General features: G+C 40.5%; 2 protein-coding genes across 10 annotated transcripts in view; one reads left to right on the top strand and one right to left on the bottom strand.

The window, feature by feature from the left end:
* SZT2 (SZT2 subunit of KICSTOR complex) overlaps positions 1-11,977 on the bottom strand; it is a 93,742-nt gene extending 81,765 nt beyond the window's left edge. For 7 of the 8 annotated variants that reach the window (XR_014174871.1, XM_081946796.1, XM_081946800.1 and 4 more), the window contains exons 1-6: positions 11,821-11,977; positions 9,140-9,265; positions 8,795-8,968; positions 8,319-8,489; positions 7,575-7,706; positions 1,168-1,327 (exon numbers count right to left, since the gene is read on the bottom strand). Coding sequence is in view for 7 of the 8 variants with exons in the window: in XM_081946796.1 (XP_081802922.1) it covers positions 1,168-1,327; positions 7,575-7,706; positions 8,319-8,489; positions 8,795-8,968; positions 9,140-9,265; positions 11,821-11,850 (793 nt within the window). In the remaining variant the exon portion in view is untranslated. Of the gene's footprint in view, positions 1-1,167; positions 1,328-7,574; positions 7,707-8,318; positions 8,490-8,794; positions 8,969-9,139; positions 9,266-11,514; positions 11,551-11,820 lie in introns of those variants that run through there. The other variant, XM_081946797.1, reaches the window with a different exon arrangement.
* The window catches only part of MED8 (mediator complex subunit 8), a 30,377-nt gene continuing 16,345 nt past the window's right edge, over positions 11,865-25,896 (top strand). Inside the window, exons 1-2 of one of the 2 annotated variants that reach the window (XM_081946806.1) lie at positions 11,918-11,992; positions 17,755-17,832. In XM_081946806.1, the coding sequence (XP_081802932.1) occupies positions 17,827-17,832 (6 nt within the window). In that variant the 5' untranslated portion in view covers positions 11,918-11,992; positions 17,755-17,826. Of the gene's footprint in view, positions 11,993-17,754; positions 17,833-25,896 lie in introns of both variants that reach the window. The other variant, XM_081946805.1, reaches the window with a different exon arrangement.

The raw sequence follows: 25,896 nt of genomic DNA on the forward strand, positions 1-25,896 counted from the left end.
AAAAAGGGAAGGTTGGAGACTGGACGATAATTAGCTAGCTCCATCGGGTCAAGGGAAGGCCTCTTGAGTAAGGGCCTCACCACCGCCTCTTTCAAGGCGGCAGGCAAGGACCCCTCGCTCAAAGAGGCATTCACCAAGCCCAGTAGCCAGCCTCGTGTCACCTCCCAGGATGCCAGTACCAACCAGGAGGGACACGGGTCCATTAAACATGTGGTCGGTCGCAACCGTCCACGCAACCTATCCAAATCCTCGGGGGCAACAGAATCAAACTCCTCCCAGAATGGTCTCACAAGACTCACTGTTGGCGGCTCCTCTGGTCCACTGAAGGGGGCCCATCCGCTCCGGATCTGAGCGATTTTGTCCTGCAGATATTCCCCAAACTCCTCTGCTCTGCCCTGTAAAGGGGCTTCCCGCGTCCTCTGTGATAAGAGAGAGCGAGTCACCCGAAATAGGGCTGATGGCGGTGAAAGAATTATTTGCAGTAGGTTTCTTCCCCAATTCTACTGATTTCCAGCATGCATTTTATAATACTACAACCGTAGTTTTATTACTTTTACACACAACATCTACAATAACTACAAAGAGAAATTTCCTGACAGTGAGAATAATCAGTGAAACGGCTTGCCTCCAGAAGTTATGGATGTTTCATCACTGGAGGTTTTCAAGAAGAAACTAGACAGCCATTTGTCCAGAATGGCGTAGTGTTTCCTGCTTAAGCAGGGAATTAGATTAGAAGACCTCCAAGGTCCTTTCCAATTTTGTTAATCTGTTATTCATTCACAATTAGATCATTGCAGTTATAATCTGTACTGTGCTTGGAGCAAAAATCTTGTCATAGGTGATTGGAAACTATAGAAAAACCTCAACAGGCATCCCTAAACAAAGAACTCAACAATTCCCTATATTGGAGTTAATTTACTTCTAGGGTCAGAGAAGCAAAGCAAAACCTTGCAATGTTGCAAATGCCGTAGTTATTACTACAGAGGAAAAACAGAAGAGTAAGCTATATATTCTGCTGCTCTTGGAGGAAAGATATGATATAAATTTAACAGAACTGATCCACACAAGAGTACACAAGACTAACTTAATTTCCCTTCATTGTTTTCCTTTATCTAATTAAACAAAAGAGATGGACTCTGAAACAGTTTTTAAAAAGATCCCACTCACCTGCAGTGGAATTGGAAGGAAGCAGCTGCAATGCCAAAATTCCCTGTCGAATCATACTGACAAGTCCAACATCAGCTGTAACCATTGAAACCCCCAACTTCTTCCCTGGCATTTCCTGAGTGTCACAAACAAGCTCCTGGTTAAGGGATGACAAGTCTGCCTGCAAGAACAGAAGAAACTCTTATTAACTACCGTATACCTCAGAAGTTTGTTTTTCATTACAGGTACCTTAAGCCTTTTTAAAAAATTAATTCCTCTCAAAAGTCAGTTTTCACTGATTCATTGGTTCATATCAATACAACTAGACTACTGGAATTCTCTCTACGTGGGGCTGTACCTGAGGCTGCCCTTGAAGATTATCTGAACAACTTAAACCTGATCAGCATTCAATGGTCTAAATAATGATGGGTACATCTAGTTTTACTTACATAATATGTCTTCACCTACCTGTCAATTTCCAAGGATAATTTGAGATGCTAGTTATTATCTTTAAGCCTTTAAAACTCAAGGTCCGGCTTTTCAGTAAAAACTAGGAGACAGGTCCTGCCAAGGATCCTGTCCTCTATAGAGTTTCATCAGCAGAACCTGATCAGAAGAGCAGAACCAGACCTTCTCAATGGTGACCCCTTCCTGTGCAACAGTTTGCCTTCTTATATACAGACTGCAACTAATACTTTCTTGTAGTTCTCAAGTGTTCGCTAGGATGACTGTATTATCAATAGAGGTTAAATTTGTAATTATTGAACTGGATTAATACATAAGAGTGCCACCAGCCTTTCCAGGCAACAAGTTTTCCCAAAATATAATTCATGTGTATATTGAATAAAAGTAGCAAGAAGAGATACAGTACCATCCTAATGGAATTCAGTTTTAATAGAGAAATCATGATTGTGGATTCCATATGTTGTCATTCAATCTAAGAGTTTGCAGCATGATTTTTAAAAAAAACCCTTCAGTGTATTTTAGGTGTAGTTCCATATGCTAGAAGCTTGACCCAAGATGCTGTCATAGTGCATACTATCAAATGTTACTTTGAATAAATACTATATAAATTTCTTGACAAAATTTAAACTGCAATTCTAATAGTTACTTGATCAGTGCAACTACACATGTAGCTATAAATCCAACTTGATTTTCTAGTTTGTTTATCACTTTCAAATGACAATTGAGAAATATTTTTCAATAATTTTGTATCCGATTTAGCACCCAGCAGAGAAATAACTATGTGGTTATGTTTATTTTCTTTCTTGTGTTGGAAACCACCATTTTTTATGTTTTTGACAAGATTTCAGCTTCCCATATTTTCCTGAATAAAACTTCAAATTTAGAAATCAAGATACCAGGGCAGGGTATCTTTTGAAGAAATATATTTCTGGACCAAGCTCATCTGATCTAATGTCTTTCCATACTTCAAACAATCTTAACAGCTTTTTGGATTTCCCAGGCTTGGTGAGCCTTTATTGGTTTTTCTATTTATGAAGTTACAATTAATGCTAGCATTTAGAATAGTTGGGGCTCGATGGCTTAAAATTTACTTAAAACACTTCTGTTGTCCTAATTCATCTTGTTACGTAGAGGTTTGCTATTTTAATCTGTCATAATATCACTAATTAAAACTATACACATCCTCTCATTTAGCAACCACTGTGTTCCCTAAATTTGAAGTCAAATGACTGCTAAGCAAACATGTGACACACAAATGTGTTGCAAAGATTACTGGTTGCTGCCATCTCATTTAGATAAAGGTACATCTTTTGTACATCTTTTTCAGCATTACTTTCACCCCAGCTTGTGTTTATCAGGCAGATAAAATTTGGTTGCAAGTGTCTATAGTGGTCAGAAAAGGTTTCATTACCCTCTTATTTGTGAATGTATTTGTGAAATAGGGTAGCACTAAATGAGGAGTGTATTTTCTCACTAGATTTTTCATCAGCTGAAATAGATTTCAATTCTCCTTTTTCTCCTGATTGTTCTAACTCTGTTGCTTTGTAATTGCAATATGGTATATTACCTTGAGTAGCTTGCTTTTTTCACTAAACCAGCTTCTTGCCTTCAATAGATTTTAAGTGGCTAAAGCTGGTTTCCTCTAAACCAGCGATGGCGAACCTTTTTTGGCTCGCGTGCCATAAGTGGGGGGAACGCAGGGGGGTTGTATGCAGGTGTGCCGCACCCATAACGCAATGTGCGACCCCCCCCCCAGTGCGCATACACCGACTACAGGCGTGGCCCCCCATTTTTGCATGCTTTTTCACCCTCCCCAGTCTCCAGGGGCTTTATAGGAGCATGGGGAGGGTGAAAACAGCCTCCCCTGCCCACCCGGAAGCCCTCCGGAGGCTTCAGGGACCTTCTAAGCAGTCCTAAGCCTCCTAAGCAGTCAAAGTGACTTCCGGTTTGCTCAGAGGGTCGTTTTAAGCACTCTGAAGGCTTCAGGGACCTTCAAGAAGCTTCCCTGAAGCCTTCGGAGCTCTCAAAACAACCCTCCGAGCAAACCGGACATTCATTCCCAAACTTCTGGTTTGCCAGTAGGGCTGGTTTTTTGCATTCTGGAGGCTTCAGGGAAGCTCATGACGCATCCAGGGGGGCACGGGAGGCTCTTTTCGCCCTCCCCAGGCTCCTATAAAGCCTCTGGAGCCTGGGGAGGGCGAAAAATGGCTTTTAAAAAGGGTGAACTCAACTGGCCAGCGTGCGCATGCAGCGCCTCGCGTGCCCTGACAAATGGCTCCGCGTGCCACCTGTGGCACGCGTGCCATAGGTTCGCCATCACTGCTCTAAACTGATCACTGTTTCAGAACTTCCCAAGACTTTGCTTTGTTTTCTTCAATAACCTTGTCTGCTGTACAATGAATAACATTTTCACTTAAAAAAATATTTAGTAGCTGTGTTTTGAATGTAGTTATATTGTACAGCTAGTTTTCAGCAGCATCTATTTCCGTTTATTTTGTTTAGCACTAAGAACATTGAGACAAAATTTTATAGTATACTGTTCCCAAGAGGAAAGCTCGCCTGAGCACAATTTTGCCTGGACCACAGCCTGTAGTTAAGACAGCCAAAGTGCCTTTATACTAAGAAATGTTTAAGATACCTAAAAATAATATTGCCAAATATAAATATTAATAAAACCATACCTCTTGAAACTAAGATGTCAGGAAAAACAACAGAACAACTATAGTAGGATTTCAGTTAGGAAATGCTAGAGTCATCAACTTTTGCTACTGTTATAGTTCCTATATGAGCTCATTTCCATCAAGCAACTGTCTCCCATTCACTGGTACTGATCCTTTGCTGAGAAAGGTTTTCAGCTTTCTAAACAAGTATGGGGAAATGCTCCAGAAATTGCAAAGGAAAATCAACAATACAGAACAACAGTCAGCAGGAAAGAGTAAATACTTATGAATAGGCCATGAAACCCAGCTTTCTTTCACCAAGTTCCTACCCACTTTAAGAATGAAGGTACTAGTAGTCCTCATTCAGTGACTGCTTCAGACAGCAACCATGTGCAAATTACAACAATGATGTAAAAATAATTTTTCAACCAATGCCTGCATTTACAACCTTCGCAGCATCTTTTAGTCACACATTTGCCATTAAGTTAGTACGTGTTGCCTGTGACTGAGCCATTTTCCCCCCTTCTCACAGATACATTGCCCAAATAAGTTCTCTCTTCCTGAGCTGCTTTTCTTCCCAGTGCAAATTAACAACCTCAGCTGTGACTCTAGTTGGTTAGATTCCCTGGCTGGCTCAGCCTGCTGCCCCATTCTGACAAATATAAATCAATTTCACAATGAAGGCTATTTTGCCTAAGTAATTTGTGACTCTCCAGTGAGAACAGCTGGGCACTAGCACATTCTTTTCAATGTGCATTCTCCATTGTGCGCCTACTTATTTTTACAATCCCTACCTCACCAATTAATGTAAACTCAAACATTAATTTCCTTTTTGCTAATTATCCTGCCTCTGGGGTGAGTATTCCAAAGGGAGAGGGTGTTGGGAAAAAGCAGATTTGCCCTTTTAGCCAGCTTCTTTGTGAGTCAAATTCTTGAAACCTTCCTCACTATATGGGCTCTGCCAGCTGTTTGAGACCATATCCTTCTGATGCTGTAAACTAAAGCTGAAGTAAATCACAAGCACAGTTGTAGTCACACAATTTTTCACTCAGCAATTATTTCATTTAATGACAAAGAGGTCCCAATTGCTGTTGCTAAGCCAGTGATGGCGAACCTATGGCACGCGTGCCACAGGTGGCATGTGGAGACATTTGTCAGGGCACGCGAGGCATGCGCGCGCTGGCCAGCTGAGTTCACCCTTTTTTAAAGCCATTTTTCGCCCTCTGGAGGCTTCATGAGCTTCCCTTAAGCCTCTGGAGCGCAAAAAACTAGCCCTACGGGCAAACTGGAAATTCAGGAACTGACTTCCGGTTTGCTCGGAGGTTCGTTTTGACTGCTCCAGAGGCTTCAGGGAAGCGTCCTGAAGGTCCCTGAAGCCTTTGGAGCGCTCAAAACGACCCTCCGAGCAAACCGGAAGTGACTTCCGGTTTGCTCGGAGGGTCGTTTTGAGCGCTCCAAAGGCGTCAGGGAAGTGTCCTGAAGGTCCCTGAAGCCTCTGGAGGGCTTCTGGGGGAGGTTGTTTTTGCCATCCCCAGGCTCCTATAAAGCCTCTGGAGCCTGGGGAGGGCAAAAAAAGCATGCAAAAATGGGGGGTCGCGCCTGTAGTGTGCACATGCGCACTGGGGGGTCGCGCATTGTATTAGGGGTGCGGCACGCCCGCACATGACCCCCCCTGCACTCCCCCCATTTATGGCACGCGAGCCAAAAAAGGTTCACCATCGCTGTACTAAGCTATACCTACCCGTATTATGTTTCTCATTCAATCTCACAAAAGAAACTTAAAAATGAAACTTTAGTTTTAAAAAAAATTCAATTTGCTAAGCTAGCAAACTGTAGTGCCTTCAAAAATACTTTTGATTCAACATCCTATAGCGTGATGGTAAACCTATGGCATGCAGAGCCATATTTGGTGGCATGCCAGCTGTCAACTCCAGCGTGCCAGCTGATTTTTTGCCCCTCCAGAGGGCCAGGGGAGGCCATTTTTCTCCCTCCCCAGGCTTCAAGAAAGCCTCCAGAGGCTGGGGAGGGCAAAAAACGCCCCCAAAGGGCCAACTGGAAGTTCGGGAACGATCCATTTCCAGCTTCCCAGAGGGCCTAAGGGGGAGGGTGTGGAGGCCGTTTTTGCCCTCCCCAGGCTTCAGGAAAGCCTCTGGAGCCTGGGGAGGTGAGGTGTCTCATGCGTGCATGCGCAGGTGGGCGGGGAGATTGAGTGGGCATGTGCGCACGCACAATAGTGTGCGTGCAATTTTGGCAACCATAAGAAAAAGGTTCGCCATCACTGTCCTATAGGACATGCCTCCAAAAATACCCATTCAATTAACTTATTCTAGAGCACTGTTTCTATTGCTCTATTACCTACCAGATAGGAGTCATCTGAAGCAAGGGTAGAATTATTCTGATCTTCAACAAACGGAAAGAGCTTCCCACTATCAGGATAATAATCAGGGTAATAAGACAATAAATCTCTATTTTAGAGCTCCAAATATGCCCTTGATTATAGTTATTAGGATCCTTCTAACGTTCATGTGTCCTGCCCTTTCAGACAACACTTTTAGAAACTAGCATTCAGTACTAAGAATTATTACCTCCACATTCCAGGGCATACAAAGCACATTGTCTTCCACTCCAGGTACCTTCAAGTTTTATATTCCAATAAAGTATTGAAATAATTAAAGCCAGTTTCTTTTTCATAATTAAGACAATTTACATACATCATAAAAGATTTAATATTCTATAGTGTTTCAATATATTCATAGCCTATTAAACATAGTATCCCAGTATTCTTTTTTGCAAATGTCTAAAGCAGAATATGTCATCTGTATACTATAGGCTTATAATTAGCAGAAGAGACTCTAGAATAGAATAAAATAGAATAAGAATAGGAATAAGAATAGAGTCTCAATTTATATAATGTATAATTATAAATGTATAATTATACATTTTACTATACTATTTTGTATATAATATAGTATATTGTACTATTTATAATAGATTATTTATTAATTATACATTTCTAATTTGAGTCTGAATTTATATGTTTGCTTTCTTGCCTTTCCTTTTTAGCTGATCAATTTGCCATGGATAGGCAAGCAAATTAATTAGAATATATAGCAAAACCATTTTGCAAGCCAAATTAATCAGCCTCACCAAAATCCCTCTGTGTAGAAAAATTAGTCCCCCCGTGCTCCCCAGGGGAAGGTCCTAGCATGGACTGCTGGGAAAAAACAGAAAAAGACCACAACAGGAAAGAATATGAAGAAATTTCCCACTCATTCAAGAAGAAAAATTACTATGGCTTCTTACCTGAGTTTTGGCTTCATATTGGTGTTGGAGCATCTCAGCCACTTTGTTTTCAAAGGTGCACAACTGTGTATAAACCTGATTCAAAAAGGTTTCTATCTTTGTTCCATTCGACAGGCAACCTTGAAACAGCACCTGGGCCATGGGAAAAAAATGTGTGTGTTTTATTTGGCAATGAAATCCTGCAAATGCTATACCAATGAAACCCAAGAAAATTAAAAAAGGGAAGTATATCAGTTCACTAACAAAGAACATTCTTTAAAAGCAGATTCAAACAGATTATATTCATACAAAACATGGTGTTGGTTTTATTTTTTTGCTATTTTGCGCAAAAACATATTTTTTTCAAAAACATAAATAACATCTATGTTTGATATAATTAGACCAAAATGTAAAGTTTGCCTGGGTCAATAATCACCTTTCTTGCTGATCAAACCAACTGCATAAAAAAGGTTACCCACAAGATGTATCTACATGCAATATGTTCTAGTCAACAAATGTTCTTTACAACACAGATAGGCAACCTGACATCGAATGTTTTAGACTATGTTTTTCATAAAACATGTCAATGTTACAGATTATGGAAAATGAAGTCCAAAATGCCCACAAGTAATTCAGCTACCTAGCCCATTTTAAAATACTGCAGATTACAGTCCATCACTTTATTCATTGGCAACAAGTCATTTTAATTCTAAACAGTTTAAGCATTTCACCTAAACATCTCAAAACTGAAGATATAAGAATTACCTGATGCATCTGTAAGCTAATGATAGAAGAATATGCTTGGATAGTGATGAAAATCTCAGGTTGAAATATAATATCAGAACCTGGGATTCTAAAGGGTTTTAACAATCCTCCTAAACATCTTGAGAGGGCATAGAACACTTCATCAAAAATTATCTCCCCAGGAGAGTCATCCTGGAAAAAAAAAGAGAGGATATGCAAGTTTTCCATAATTTACCTCAGAGGTAATTATCTCCACTCACTGGAAGTATGTCTTAAGAATTTTACATTTTAAATATTCGGAACTCATAATAATTTTCACCAGTGAACATATACAGATTAAACATCTCCATAAATGTAAGCTAGATTTTAAAAAATAGCAGCTAGTAGGCAAGTTTCTCTTCATAGGAGATTAAAGAGTTCTGAACAGGAAGCACTCTCAACCAAAGAAAAAGGATGGAGAAACTCAAATTACAATTTGGAGAGATTAATATACTTACTACAATCCCTGTAGATGGACTCAAATCCAGTTCAATCACAAAACGGTACCGGTGTGCAAGGAAAGTGACATGTGTTGAAGGCACTAGGAGGTACGGCTTAACTTGCAAAGGCTCATCAGGTTGCCAGCTGTTTGGCAGGATGCTGAGAATATCTAACTCACTGTCTGACTTTACCTTCAACAAAACAAAAAAATAAAATAGAGACAAAGCTAAAAATAAAAATTGAAAGAAATCACAGAATTCAGTACATGAATTACTCTTTCTGAAACCACAAGAACTGACCCTTTTCTTCTTTTCTCACATTACAAACAAATGTTTAGAAGCTTTGCAATAAAATTTACTCACCAATTCAGATTCAGACATTGAGCAGATAACCTGATGCAAACGACCAAGAAACCAGGCTAGTCGCACATTACGTGAAATTCGATAGTCCTTCTTCATCAAAAGGAACACCTGTCCAGCCTCCTCTATCTGCAAATTAAAAAAAAAAATCATTAGCAATAGCACTTACTTATATACTGCTTTACAGTGCTTTACAGCCCTCTCTAATTGGTTTACAGAGTCAGCGTATTGCCCTCAACAATCTGGGCCTTTGGAAAAGAAATATGCCCATGTATTTTTTCAATCATTAAAAAGCTATTTGGTACGTATTTGGTAAAATGAGGACCCAGATTGTTGGGGGCAACATGCTGACTATCTAAACTGCTTAGAGAGCACTATGCGGTTAGTGTCTAGTAAAGCACTATGAAGCAGTATATAAATCTAAGTGCTATTGCTATTTAACTGCACCTTTTTCTTCCGCTTTATAGAATAATTCTGACAGATCTAACAAAAAGCCACAGGTAAATTGCTGGATTAAAAAAAATGTGAAAAATTCATCAAGTTAGAAATGAAATGATATTGAAAATAGTATCTACAATTAAATCTTAGAAAATTTGACAAAGACAGTAGGTAGTGTACTGCATGAGGAACCTGAGCATTCATGACCATGTATTATTTCTTTTTTTAATCTACCTTTTTATTTATATATGGTGAAGTGAAGAGAATGGAACACATCGTAGCCAAAAAAAGAGCATCCAACTGCAGGAATTGGATGGCTAAGTTAAAGATAGATTACCCACACAGCTGCATTTTTGGGGGGGAGGAGACAGGAACTGTGTCTTTGCAACTTGTTAATCAATTCAGAATCACAGAATTCCATTGTTGTTATAGCATTAAATTTGCCTATATGGACTCTTTTTTTTATTAAAAACTTTTAATAAATTTTACAATTATCACCCCCCTTACCCTTCCCTCTTCCCACCCTCCCTCCCCCTGACCTCCCAGAGCAAAATACAGGGTATAAACATTTAACAACCATAGGCTAACATAAGCTAACTAATTTTAACATGTTACTATTCTTGTGCTTTAACTCCCCCTTTATTAAACTAACTTTGAATAAATTGTAACATTCTTTATGCCTTCATTCATAAGCTAACTGAATTTTTTTAGTCCGGTATTTGTTTCAAATATATATGGACTCTTAAAGGGCTCATCTCTTAATCACTTTGGACATTTTAATTATTTGGCTTTCTTTACAGATCAAGAACTTCTGGACTGGCAAGTTTTATTGAAATTAATGAGTGAATATCCTTTAAAAACAGTTTAGCTATAAATTGGATTTGTATTTTGGGGGGGATATACAAGAGAATTGTTGGTTTTGGAAAATTTCACAGAGATTAGAGGCTTAAACAGATTCGGCTGAAAACAAAAACATTTCCACAGGTGAGGTTGGACGGGAACCCAAATTTCTCTAATCCTTGTCTGTAACAGGCTGGCTCTTGGTATATTTAATCGGCTAATTGTGGTAAGCAATGGTTTCTATTGCTTTGCTATGTCAAATCATTTCAATAATAATTTGTAAAATTCTAATAAAGTCAACCATATTAAATATTTTTGCTGCAAACAGGTTTCCAGCAAGCATGTTCCATGAAGCGATATGTTACAAGTGACAGAAGAAGCAAGCATGTTCCATGAAACTATGTTACAAGTGACAGAAGAAGCAAGCATGTTCCATGAAATGATACATTACAAGTGATAGAAGATCAACCAACAGCATCAAGCAAATGTTTCTCATGCTAACCTTTTCTCAAGACATACTGGTTTAAATAAGACCATTTTATTCAAGGTCCATTTTTCCCCTCTTCTTAGCAGTAGTACACTGAGACATAGACAAACTCACTTGAAAGTAAATTCATCAGTGGGCTATCCGGGTAAAGTTACATACAACTATTTAGCTAATAAGAGTTGGAGCCAAGTGAGTGATATACTACGGAGAGCAAGACCCTGGGAAGATGGGCGGTTAGAGATGACAATTTATGACTTTGATAGGAGAACATCTGCAATAATGTCTATGGAGATTCTAAGTAATCCAGGTCACGGTTGTCCCTAAGGTGCTCCAGTTGTCTCTTCAAAAAGCACCTTTGGGACACCTCCAGCTGGTTTACCGACCGCTGATCCTTCGTTACCCAAATTAGGCTGAAAACGTTGTCTAACTTAACACTTCCTCTACAGGCGCAGTATCAAAATAACAGTTGCGTTCAGTTGCGGAACTGTAACGGCATCACAATCGTGTCTTACAAGAAGCTTTTGAAAGCTGGAAACTGGATTATTTTTTATTATTTTTTAAACGGACCACGTTCTCAGACCTTCTCCGTGCAACAGGTGTGCAGCAACCTCACCATTCGCCAGGTCCGGCGCTGTCACCGGTCCCTGGGAAATGCACCCCCACCTCCTGCACCCTGCCTCGCTCGCTCTGCAACACCGGAGCGGCTACTCCCAGCGGCGCCCTTCGCCTCCGCCAAAAAAACCCAAACTCCCCGGCGACCTCTCTTCTCATTCCGCGTCTCTACCAATTAGGCTCGGAGCTTAGCAAATGAAGGCACGCCCCGCAGGCGGGCGGACGCAGCCGCCACCGCCATCCCCACCGCCACCTTTTCCAAAACAAGCTCCCGCGGGCGCAGCACGTGCGAACCTGGTGTACGTACCTCAGCCTCCGGTTGCTCTGGAGCCGCCATCGCTGGCTCGCCGACCGCCCCTCCCTCCTCCTCCTCCCCTCCCCTCGTGATGCTCTGACCCGGAAGAGGAAAAAAGGAAATGGCGTGAACCGGCCCGTATTTGCTTTTATAATCGCTGACCTCGGATTTCGTTGCCATGCAGGTGAAGTGGCCGCGCCGGGTGGTTTTTTTAGGGGGGGGGAGTGGGAGGGGGCGGAACGCCGGTTCTTTTTTTTTTTAAAGACCCAGATCTCCTAGAGATTGAGTAGACTTTGGCGTTGCTTTTTAAAAACAAAATAATAATAATTTAAAAGATTCGATCCGAGAGCGATCTTGGCTCGGGAGCGGTTCAACGCGAACTGATAATATGCTAAATTTTGACCCACTGGGCTTCGCCAGTGTCGATCAGAAATGATGTAGAAATAAACATGGCTACCTGCTGCCAACCTAGCAATTCGAAAGCATGTGAAAATGCAAGTAGAAAAATAGGGACTACCTTTGGTGGGAAGGCAACAGCGTTCCGTGCGCCTTTGGCATTTACATGACTTAGGAGAGGTCTTTGGACAGCGCTGGCTCTTTGGCTTTGAAACGGAGATGAGCACTGCCCCCTAGAGTCGGGAACGACTAGCACATATGTGGGAGGGGAACCTTACCTTACCTGCTGCCCAGCTTCCTGTAGCAGCAGATTCGGGGGTGGGGGTGGAGGTGGGGATTGGCAGAGGATTTGGAGGCTGGAGCAACGGGGGACTCGGTGGCTCAGTGGTTAAGACGCTGAGCTTGTCAATCAGAAAGGTTGGCAGTTCGGTTCGAATTCCTATCACTGTGTAAGAGAGTGAGCTCCCGTTATTTGTCCCAGCTTCTGCCAACCTAGCAGTTTGAAAGCATGTAAAAATGCAAGTAGAAAAATAGGAACCACCTTTGATGGGAAGGTAATAGCGTTCCGTGCGCCTTCAGCGTTTAGTCATGCCGGCCACCTGACCATGGAGATGTCTTTGGGTAGCGCTGGCCCCCTAGAGTTCGGAACCACTAGCTCATATGTGCAAGGGGAACCTTTACCTTTACAACACACCGAGGTCCCACCGTGCAAATAGCGCACACTGATCAGAACTGGTGACTACACTGAACTTTGAAGTAGATCTGACAATATAGTGGTGAAAGCTGTTGGTTCAGAAAGCTGAAGTGATATGTCTGTCTATTGCTTTGCTGCTGCCCTATTGGCTGTGCTTTTGCTCAATTTAGTTAGGACATTGATCTTTTGGGTGATCTATTTTATAATCTTCGCCAACTTTGTAATTAGTCTTATGCTTGTGTGGCATGAATGGATCTAGGTTGCATTCCTAAACAGTGGATGAAAGTAAGAATCCCACACAGACGAGAATAATTTTCCCCAAACCCTTTGTGTGGCAGTATATAGCTTTTAGAATTTCTAGCTAACTTGGTCTGTTGTGATATCACTGATTGGTTTTCAGTTAATACTTAGCAGCTATTATCAGATTGAAGAAGGTTACAGTGGGATTTGCTGACAGAATTCTAGAACATATCTTTTGAAATAAACAATATAAAGAGCTATTTTAAATCAGACATTTGAATCTGTATGCCCAAAGCAGAATATATGTGTGCACATGTGCGCATGCACGCTGAAGCACCCAAAACCCAAAGACCAGGTGGGCAGCGCACGCATGCGTACTGGCCAGCTTGTCTTTGGGTTTTCAGCGCTCCAGTGCGCATGAAGACCAGGTGGCCGGTGCACATGTGTGCGCCGGAAACTAGAAAAGCTGGCATGCCACCTCTGGCACGTGTGCCATAGATTCACCATCACAGGCCTAGGAGGCCACAATTGCCTCGGTTACAATGGAGGTATCCCTATTGCTTTTTAATGTGTAATAAAATAAAAAAGGAAAATAACTAGGTACAAGAACAAATGATAAAACAAGGAAGAAAAAAGAGAAGCCAATAAATAAAGAAAAATAATTAAACATTATACATAGAATGATAAAACATGCAAGAGTGCCTGGTCTTAAAGAATAAATTAAACTTTGACTCCATAGAAAAGCAGTTATATATAGAAAATATAAGTATGTCTTCCATCCAGGATTTTGAGATGTGCATTCTTTCTACTATAGTAGGACAGTCATCATACCAATAGAAGAGAATATTTATAGTTCAAGGTTGCACTCAGGGTTCTTGGTACTCTCTGAGCTTGTTGTTTTCTTCCAGACATTTCATTATCCTACTAGGTAACATCAGTACTAGAAAGGGAGTGAGGTTTAATTTCTGTTTATAAACAGATTGACACCAAGATTAATACTAGACCAACAATCAAGCAGTAAACAACAGCCTAATCAGGAAACCATCAAGAACACTCCCACCAACACTGATAGGGCAAGTCACAGAGAGGAAATCCCACTCCCTTTGACTACTGATGATATTACCTAGTTGGGTAAGGAAACATTTGTAAGAAAACAACAAACACCAAGAACCCCACAATTATCTTAATTGCTGTCCATGCAATATTTCTTAGAAGTTATATATATATATATATATATATATATATAGGGTTCAATTTTTCACAGTATAATTCACCGGCACATTTACATCTTTGACCTTTGATACTTTTCCCAACATCCAATTTACAACCTTACTAACCCATGCCAATGTGAGGGCAAGTCCAAAACACCCTCCTTCTGGCATATGACATTTCCAAAATACAAAATTTGAAAGCCAATCGTTATTGTACATCCCCTCCAAAACTATTCGTTGAATTTATCCCAAGATCATGCAATAGTAATTCTACCTTCTTTAAAATTCTAGCTGATTTGTTGAAATAGAATATCCCACCTTATTTCAGATTTTAATGGCAGTTCATTCAGGTGGATCTGCCAATTCAACTTTTTCTAATTTGAATAAAATTAACTGTAATTAAGGTAGTTAAAACATTCTAGTGATATTAATATGTATGTGATAAAAATATATGATACATAGATATTTTACTGCTTATATTATTGAGCAGTTTTGCATAGACTACTTGTTTTTGCAAAGTCTCAAACATCTTGAAAAACTGACCAGCGGCATGCTAATCTAAATTATTAATGAAATTTTTGTCTTTTTTTCAATTCAGAAATATGATTTGCAGTCATTTCAAATTTTGTTTTCCCTATAACATCTGGTAAAAATTTAGATAAAATTTGATTTTTCCAGCATATTCCAAAAATGTCTATAGTTTTATATATAGGAAAAGCAACTGAGTTGTTTGTAAAACTGGAGTCATGTATCAAATTAAGTACCACTAACTTAATAATAATTTTCTAATTGTGCCCATAACTTTGAAGTAATTCTTTTGATTTCTAGGAAACAATAGATGTTAAAATATAAGCCCAATAGTATAGATGAAAATCAGGAAAATTAAAATCACTATCTTTTTATGAATGTCTTAACGTCTTATTTCATTCACAGCTTTGTCATCTTACAGTATCATTTGCTATAATTCTTTTTACAAAGAGCTGTCCTTGAATACCACTGAAAACTTTAATATGCTTATTAATGCAAATGGCATTTTTGTTGTGGGAGCTACACTAACATGATATATTTCAAAATGAAAATTCAAGGTTCAAGAAGCTCCTTCCTCCCCCCAGTGGGTATTTTCCATAGAGGGTTCCCATTTTGGAAAAAGAATATCTCCTACTTCTGGCTTTTTGGTAATTTGTAAAAAGCTTCGTTTTTCCAGAAAGTTTTGGGATTTGAATGTTGCATTGTTTCCAGGGCCAGGAATATTGTTCTGGAGAAATCTTTAAAAGGTAATCAAGCACTGGGTTTACAAGTATTTGGAAATAAAATGATGACCAGAAGTCAGCATGGATTTGTTAAAAACAGATTGTGCCAAAGAAATATTATTGCTTTCTTTGACAATGTGATTAGATTGTAGACCAGGATAATGCTGTGGATGAAGTAGACTTCAATACAGCATTATATAAAGTAGACCGTAGCCTCCGTTTTGATAAACTGGAAAGTTATGGGATGAATGGTCCCATTACCGGATAGGTCCACAGTTAGCAGAATAACTATAACCAACATGTGATCCATAATGGTCTATATCTCTATGGAAGGAGGTACGCAGTGGGGTAACTCAGGGTTATCTCCTGGATCCAATATTCTTCAATGTTCTCATAAATGACTTAAATGGAGGGATAGAGGAGATGCTCCTAAAATTTGTGGATGACACAAACCTGTGGGGTACTGCTGACAGATGACAGCCTTAAGGTTCCAAAGGATCTCGATAGACCTGAATATTGGCCCTATTCAACAACATGTTTTCAGTTATGAGAAATATAAGGTTCTGCAACTGAGGCAGGAAAAACCAGATGCACAAGTACAAGATAGGCGTTATCTGGTTTAATAATAGTACTTATTAGAAGAATCTGGGTGTCCCTATAGATTGATTAAGCATAAGCACAAGAAAAGACAAATTTGTGGGAAGGCCTCTTGTCAGGACTGTCACCTGTTTATTTAGTAGCTGTGAGTCTAGGAGAACCCCCCAAATGTACACCAGCTATGTCCAGAGTCAAAAATGGCATCTTACCAGACCCTGGGAGACCAAAAGCCACACTGCCATGACAGAGTTCAGTTATTTCCACTCCAGACTCTGGCAGCATTCCCTGCACAGCCAGAAGATGGAGATGTATAGCTTGCCTCGTACCAGTAAATTGCCTTAGCCAGCAGTTTCATGTTAAAGAGGAGAGGATATAGATCTCAGCCCTAAGGGACATTGCATTGCAGTTTGTGAAATTGGCCACAGAGAAATGAGAACTGCTGCTAAACAGTGCGTCCCACTCCAAGCTTCCTAAACTGGCTCCAAAGGACGTCATGTTTGATTATATTGAAAGCCCCTGAGAGATGAAGAGGACCAGGATAGTTGTACCTCCCCTTTCCTGAGATCAGAGGCCAGTACCAATTCCATCTCAGTACTGTATTCTGGCTGAATGAAATTGAAAAGGGTCCAGATAACCTGCTTTATCCAGGGCCCTTTATAGCTGAGTGCCAACCATCCTCTCAACAACCTTTCCTAAAAGACAAAGTTGGAAACTGGTTGAAAGTTGTCTAAAACTATTGGGCCAACGGTGGATTCTGGATCCTGTGCAACCGGTACAGTGCAACGGGGCCGGCCATCCACCACATGAACCCACGCAAACCCACGCAGCACACGCATACGTACTTACCTCCCGCGATGCTCCAGCTGCTCGGCGGAGTGTCGTGCAGGCACTGTATGCTCCATGCTTGGAAGCCCCAAAAACTTCAAATCCCGGTAAGGAGGGCGGGCGGGCAGGTGGGCCCTCTGGAGCACTGTACCGGAACCATACCTGGTGTTCCTGGCAGGCACCGGCACGCCCATACCGGGGCGTACCGGTTGTAACCCACCACTGTATTGGGCCCAAGGATAATCTTTTGAGAATAGGGCATCACCCACCTCTTTCCAGTCAGTCAGTAACTCCCTCCAGCAAAGAGGTTACTAACCTCTTAGGGCCAATTGATGCCATCTTCCTGAAAGCCCTGACCAACCAAGTGGCATGAGTCTAGAATACAGCTAGTTGGACTTACAGTCACAAGAACCCTGTCCACTTCCTCCAGACCAATTGCTTGAAGTCCAGATAACGAAGCTCAGACATTTTTCATTCACTTCCAAAGGACCTGCCCAGTAGAGTCCAACTCTGAAATTGAGTTACTTTGTCTAGCACATGTTGTGAATATTCCTTACAGCGACCTTGTAAGAGCTCCCCAATCTCCTCTCTATCTAGGAGGGACATGATCATTTGAAAAAAGATAATTGACATCTATCTGTAGATGCATAATGGTAGAGAAGTAAGTGCACAGAGTAAATTCTAATGAAACTCTTACCTGTGCTTCTTGATTTCACTCTTTGTTTTTCTCCAGTGGTACTCTAAGCCTCTCTTGTGCTACTACATCTCTTGAATCTGCTCAATAAACTATGGAGAGTACCTACAGATGCAAGTAAGTCCAGTGACCCCATCATCTGCTTATTCCTCTTTGTAATGACAACATCCAGTTGAACTACATGTTAGAACAGAGGTCTTCAAACTTGGCAACTTTAAGACTTGTGGACTTCAACTCCCAGAATTCTCCAACCAACATAGCTATGCTGCGTAGCTATACTGGCTGGAGAATTCTGGGAGTTGAAGTCCACATGTCTTAAAGTTGCCAGGTTTGGGGACCCCTGTGTTAGAAGCTTCAGGAAAATCTCCAAACTTCCTCTGAAACTGCTTTGGGCCCATCAGGCACCTGGATGGGCTGATCTTAGACCTTGCTTCCCTGTAGTTAGAGGCAGTTGCAGGGAACTCTGGGGTCAAAAGGGAGCGATCTATCCATAGCAAGGGACTGATGTTAGCATCCTCCAAATCAAGATCACAATGCTAGTGCCCCAAGGCAAAAACCAGATCCAATGTGTGACACGCCCCCCCCCCATGAGATTCAGGCTGTAAATAAGTTGAACTAGCACCTGCTGTCATGACAATGAACCCCTGGGTTACCTCAAGACTCTAGGCCAGGGGACTTCCGGTTCCAGCAGCTACGGCGACGGGCAAGAACTTTGCCCGCTCCCGCTCTTCGGTGGGCTTCCCCTGTCTTCGGGGGGGCACAGGACGCCCCGGAGAGGCGCCCTGCCAAAGGAGCGGCTCGCGGAAGGCTCTGGCACCGGCGGCGGCTGGTGGGGGCTTTTCCGCTTTGCTCCAGGCACCGGGGAGCAGTTTCGGAGGGCGCGTCAGCGTCTCGCCCGATGCTGATCGGAGAACGTAAAACTGAAGGAAGCAGCGGCGGTGCGGTGAGATGCTTCCTCTCTTCATCCCCTTACTCTTAAGTTGATGGACTTTTCAGTATTTTATAAAGTTAATCTTTCGGATTTATCCTTGGAGGAGCGGCTAGAGGGGAGGGGGAAAGCCCCCCCCTTGGACAAGCGGCTTGTAAAAATTTTGCTCTCGCCCCCAGGGGAAGGAGGAGGGGGGAGAGCCAACTAAGGATGCCTCACCCCAGTAAAAGTGTTTTTCACGGGACTTAGTTCCAGAACTTATTGATGACCTGAGAACTTTTTGAACTTTTAAAATTTTTCCTATGCCTCTGAGCCCAAAGCTGGCAGGGCAAGATGGCACACTTCCGTTGTCTTTATGAGCTGTGAAACCTGACTCCACCTTTAAAATTCAGGCTTCCGGTCTTTGTCTCCGTGTCACCCAGAGGAATCTCTTGTGGATTGTTATTTCCTGAACTCTTTGGAGAAAAAACTTTCATCTATTGCTAGATTGACTAAAGAAACTCCCACCTGTTTGGATCCTCTGCCTTCTGGACTCGTCTGCCTGCTCTACTTCTCCAGCTGCCCAGTCTCTACACTGACTGATCTCTTTGTTTCATAAACCATGCCTCCAAAAAGACCACCCCCTGGAAAACCTGGCTTTGCTACTTCTGCGCCGACATCTGCAATATCCAGCCCTGCCACACAGTCAAAGATTACAGAACTGATGCAACCTAAGAGTACAGAGATGGATTTGCAACAGATGCTTCAGCAACTCATACAGGGCCAGGAAGAAATAAAGAAACAATTAAAAGAAATGAAGGAAGAAATTAAAGAGAACCAAGTTCAAATCTATAAGCACTCACAGAGACTGGACCTGGTGGAGGGTGGGGTGGCGGAGGCGAGAGGGGGGGTAGAGGCTTTACAGAAGGGAAACAAAGAACTTGACATCCAACAAATGAAAACAGAGTTTGAGAGAATGTCCTTTTATCTTAGATTTCAAAATGTAATAGAAGCAGATGGGGAAAATATAAGGGACATTATGATTAATATTTTAGCTGAATACATACATAAAGATAAACAGCAGATGGAATGGGAGATAGATCTGGTCTATAGAGTGAATTCAGCATATGCCAGAACACACAATGTACCCAGGGAGGTTCATATTAAATTCCTTAGGAAAAGCACAAGAGATGAAATTCTGGGTGTACAAAGGGGGCAAATATTGACATATCATGACAGAGAGATAACCATCTTGAAGCAGATCCCCCAAAAAATTAGGGAGAAAAGGAAAAACTATTCGCAATTGGCGAATAAACTATACCAGAAGGGGGTGTGGTTTAGATGGTTGATGCCTGAAGGTATGCTGATATTCTGGGAGGAGACAAGAATTAGAATCAATACACCCATAGAGGCACAGGCCTTTATGGAAAAAAATAAAGCGAACCTAGGAAAAATAGAAGACACCACAATGGTCACACAGGACACGGGAGGGGCCGGAGCTCTGCCAGCGGGGGGTGAAGGGGCAACACTGAGAAAGCTCAGATCACAAAAATGAATAAGAAAACCACAATGTTATAAACAGACCGAAAGTTATAATGAAATTATATCTAGACTTTATATCATAACTACATAAATTGATTGAAAACTGTTTTTTCTAGAATTAATATGCTGATTTTTTATGATTATGTATTAATCTTTTATATTTAGATGTAGTCTATGAGTTTGGAGGGAAGGGGCGTCTGCCACACTTGCAACTGCCAAAATTTGTAACCATTCCACTTACCCTTTTCCCTATAAATGTTTTAAAAAACCAATAAAACTTTTTGGGGAAAAAAAAAGACTCTAGGCCAGGGGTGTCCAAACTTGGCAACTTTAAGACTTGTGGACTTCAACTCCCAGAATTCTGGGAGTTGAAGTCCACAAGTCTTAAAGTTGCCAAATTTGGACACCCCTGCTCTAGGCAGATTGGTTGAAATCCTCCAGAACCGTAAGCCAGGGGAACTTTACTGCCAACCCGAATGCAGTCCAATGACACAAGCAGGGATGCTGTTATGCTGCAGGTAAAAAAGTAAGTGAGCAGCAATCTCTAATGACCCCTACATCCTAATCTCTTGTGGAGTGTCTCAGTTCTGGTGATTTCTGAAGCAGAGTCTCCTAGTGGTCACCAGATCAAAGATTTATTCATGATAGCATCCAAAGGCAAGACAACTAGTGGCTGAAAGCTTTACAGGAGAACCAGATTTGAAATTAAGAGGAATTTCCTAACTTTGACAGTTGTAAAACAGTGGTACAACCTGTTTCTAAAGTTGTGGGTGATGTCACTGTTGGTTTGAAAAAACATTGGACAGCTATTTGGAATGGAATAGGTGGTCCTTGCTTCATATTTGTTTAATGACCATTTGAAGTTATGAAAGTGCTGAAAAATAGTGACTTATGACTTATCTTCACATTTAATACTGTTGCAGTATCCCCATGGTCATGGGATTGCAGTGTGGGTGCTTGGCCTCCAGCTCCTTATGACAGTTGCAGTACCCTGCAGTCACCTGATCACCATTTGAAAACTTCCCAGCTGTTTTCCAACAAGCAAAGTTACTGGGGAAGCAAGCAAGAGATCACAAATTATAAGCATATGATCTGTCACTTAACAACTATGGATGATTCATTTAATCACCATGGCAAAAATGATTGAAAAATTGGGTGTAGAGAAAGGAGCTGACGTTGCAACGATACGACATGCGATCTCGGGGCTCCGAGATCACAGTTGATACTTTTGCCGCTGGACAGTCCATCTGGACCTAAACCGTCCCGAAGAGGTGGTGACAGGGAAGAGTACGTGTTGCTGATCTCAGGGACATTGCAAAGTCCCTGATTGATCCAAGAGAATCTCTTCTAGCCAGCGACAAAAAGCACAGCCTCAAGCTGCTGAAGTCGGGACAGCTCCGCAACGGAAGGAAAGAGAAAGTGTGTCCATCTGGTGAGGAAATTTTATTTTTATAAAAGACTGCCCAAAAAAGATTGTAGTTAAATTGGTAAAGAAAAGGAAATAAGCAGCGGAATTAAGCATTTTATCTATGGATTAATTTTTTTCCTTTACTTCTACAATATTGATTGGGATGGATTTTTTCAATTCTTTCGTTTTATTTGGTTTCATTTAAGAACTTTATTTCTTCTCTTTGATTTCTTCCTTCATTTCCCTTAATTGTCTCTTAATTTCTTCCTGGCCCTGTATAAGTTGCTGTAGCATTTGTTGCAAATCCATCTCTGTACTCTTAGGTTGCATCAGTTCTGTGATCTTTGATTGTGTGGCAGGACTGGATGTTGCAGATGTCGGGGCAGAAGTTGCAAAGCCAGGTTTTCCAGGGGGTGGTCTTTTAGGGGACATAGTTTATGAAGTAGAGAGATCAGTCAATATGGAGAATGGACAGCTGGAGAAGTAGAGCAGACAGATGAGTCCAGGAGGCAGAAGATCCAAGCAGAAGAGAGTTTCTTTAGTCAGACTGGCAATAGAGAGGAATTTCCCCCCCAGAGAGTTCAAAAAATAACAATCCACAAGAGATTCTTCTGGGTGACACGGAGACAAAGACCGGAAGCCTGAATTTTAAAGGTGGAGTCAGGTTTCACAGTTCATGAAGACAACGAAAGTGTGCCATCTTGCCCTGCCAGCTTTGGGCTCAGAGGCATAATAATAAAGTTTTAAAAGTTCACAAAGTTCTCAGGTCATCAGTAAGTTATGGAGCTAAATCTAATGAAAAGTCACTTTACAGGGGTGAGGCATCATTGGTTGGCTCTCCCCCCTCCTCCTTCCCCTGGGAGTAAGAGCAAAATTTTTCAAAGCCGCTTGTCCAAGGGGGGGGGGGAAAATCCCCCTCCCTCCAGCCGCGCCTCCAAAGAAATCCGAAAGTTTAACGTTTTAAGTTGCTGAAAGGTCCATCAAGTCAAACAAAAGGGAATGAAGGGGGAAAGCGCCTCACCGCACCGCCACTGCTTCCTTCTATTTTTGCATCAGTCCGAACAGCCTGTTGCGAAGACGCGCGTGCGCCCTCCGAAACTGCTCCCCGATGCCTGGAGCGAAGCGGAGGAGCCCCCACCAGCCGCCGCCGATGCCAGGGTCCCCCGCCAAGCCGCTCCTTCGGCAGGACGCCTCTCCAGGGCGTCCTGTGCCCCCCAAGAAGCGGGGAGCCCACCGGGGAGCCGGAGCGGGCAAAGGACTTGCCCGTTGCCGTCAGCCGCCGGAACCGGAACTCCCATACATACCACGACAGGGAGATAACCATCCTGAAGCAGATCCCCAAGAAAATTAGGGAAAAAAGGAAAAGTTATTCGCAATTGGCGAATAAATTATACCAGAAGGGGGTGTGGTTTAGATGGTTGATGCCTGAAGGTATGCTGATATTTTGGGAGGAGACGAGAATTAGAATTAACACACCCATAGAGGCACAGGCCTTTATGGAAAAAAACAAAATAAACCTAGAAAAAACAGAAGATCCTACTACGGATATGCAGGACACAGGAGGGGCCAGAGCTCTGCCAGCGGGGAGAGAAGGGGCAATACCAAGAAAGCTCAGATCACAAAAATAAACAAGAAAATTTCACATTATAAAATGACCGAAAGTAGTAATGGAATTATATGTTGAACATATACTACAATATGTAAACTGATGGAAAATATTAATAGAACTAACATGCTGATTATATATGATTATGTACCAATGTTTTCTACCTAGATGTATCCTATGAGTTTGGAGGGGAGGGCGCCTGCCACACTTTGCAACTGCCAAAATTTGTATACCTTTCCATTTACCTTTTTCCCTATAAATGTTTAAAAAACCAATAAAATTCTTTGAAAAAAAAAAAAGAACTTTATTTCTTCTAAGCCTGAAACATAAAGAAGATTTAAAAGGTATATAAAGAGGGTAGTAACCTTAGAGGGAAAAAAGTTACATTGCCACTTGGAGGTTGGAGGTTGAGACCTGGAAACATTGCTTTTTCTTTTTTCCCTTTGATCATTTTGACCTTGCACTTCAAAGGCTTCAGCTTGTTTATAAAGAAGGGCATGGATTGTTTACGCAGGTGCTCTCTGGATGCTTGTTGCTAGCTGGAAAGAAGTGAAAACAAAGATTTGTTTTTAAACTAGAGTGGCAGTGTTTATTAATTGCAAGGATGACATGACTTCAAAAAGGAACCATAACACTACAACAGATTATGTTGGGAATTCAACAATTATTAGAAACAACAGAGAGAATTGAGAAGAGATTGGAAAATATTGAAAATATAAACTTTAATGTGGCAAAACCTGATGGAAAAATGGATATTCAGCAAATGGAAAAAGTGGAGGCTGGAGTCTAAACACCCAGGGGAAAAATGAACAAAGAGGCAAGATAACCGTGAATACTGACAGTGAACTGAGTGTGGTTGGAGATGGAAGGAGTGGAACAAGGAAAGGGAAGATAGATGGAAAGGTGCTCTACTACAGATTTCATGGTATAGAAGAAGGAAAAAGAGAAGAATGGATGGACTTGAGAGAAATTTTGACCAAAACACTACTGATAACCAATGATAAACTGATTAAGGAAGCTGCTGAAGGGTTTCGAGATTTTACAAGATATGTAATAAGCAACAAGTTGCGAAGAGAAGTCCGAACAAATTTGATTAAGGAAATAACCAGAAGATCAATTCCACAAATGGCAAAAGAAATAGGACTACACCATTACTGGAAAGACACAGGTTGAGATATGAAAACTGATAATAAAATACTAATTAAATTTAGTTAAAATTAGAGCATTATGTTAAAAATGTAGTGATAATGAGAGTTAGGTAAATAATTGATAATGATAGCAATGTATACATATGTATTGGTTTGATAAGAGGAAATTTGGTATAAATTTTTAAATGGTGAAAAAAGAAGAAAAAGTAAGTTAAACATAGTCAAACTATCGTTAAATAAATGACTAACAATGTAATAATTTGTATTGACAGGATAAAAGGGAAATTGGATATAAATTGTAAACAATGATTAAGAAAAGAGGTTTTAAAATTTTGTAAATTTGGTATACATTTTTAAATGGTGAAAAAAGGGGGAAAAGTAAGTTAAACATAGCCAAACTAAATAACTGATAATGATAATGTAATAATTTGTATTGACATGATAAAAGGGAAAATTGGATATAAATTGTAAACAATAATTAAGAAAAAAGGTTTAAAAATTTTCTTAAAATTAGAGCATTATGTTAAAAATGTAATGTTAATGGATAAAGTTAGAAGGGATGCAAGAAAACTGTGTAACCAATTGACACACTTTCTACAATTTTGTAATGGAGGATGATTTTGTTTGTTTTTATTTAAAAAATAAAAAGATTTGGGGGAAAATTGGATGTGATCACATGATGCCTCCCTCAACAAGGGCACTTAATGACAAATTATCCAATCTCTATTGTGGTCATAAGTTGAGGACTATCTATACAAGGATTGTTTTATGGGCAGGAGATTGGACTAAAAGACCTCTAAGATCCCTTCTAAACCTATCGTTTGGTGATTCATAATTAGTGGTTTTTAAAAGTTGAGTCCACCAACTCTGATTTTTCGTTTGCTCACAAAATGTTAAATAATATCAGGTCTATAAAAATAATTGAGTTCCATTTACAGATACTGTAAAATATCAGTATCATAATTGTTTTATATGATTTTGGTGAGTTATATAATTATTCAAAAAATGATTAACTTTATTTCTCATTTTTTCAGTCTGATTTTTTGCAATAAACTCTGAATAGTTGCCTTGAGTTTCATAGAATTCCTTTTTCCATGTTCAATATGTTTATTTAAAAAATGTGAAAGTTTATGAACTTTTTAATAATGGCATGTTTTAAATATCTGCCTTCAACATATTATTCTTCATCTCAGAATTGTGCACATTTGGTCACATTCCTACCAATTCCAGACTTGTAAAAAAATATGGTCTGAACTTTTCCTTGTTTCTATTTTTTTTTTATAATAATTTTTTATTGTTTTTGTCTTTTCATCACATATTACAATCTTTATATCAACAGTTTGTACAATGTTACATCGTCGTATCTGTATGTGTTTTCCTCTCTTTACCATTTATTACATCATTATGTCATCTTATCTATACATTTTTATGATCTTTTACATATTTATCTACTTTTATATACAGTTCTGTTTATTTATGTATATTGTTTTCGGCTTAATTATTTTTCTTATTTTCCAACCATTCATACCATTTATTCCAAATTTCGTAGTATTCTGATTCTTCTTTGTCC

Source organism: Natrix helvetica, assembly GCF_964273705.1.
Source record: "Natrix helvetica genome assembly, chromosome: 3".
Lineage (NCBI taxonomy): Eukaryota > Metazoa > Chordata > Lepidosauria > Squamata > Natricidae > Natrix > Natrix helvetica.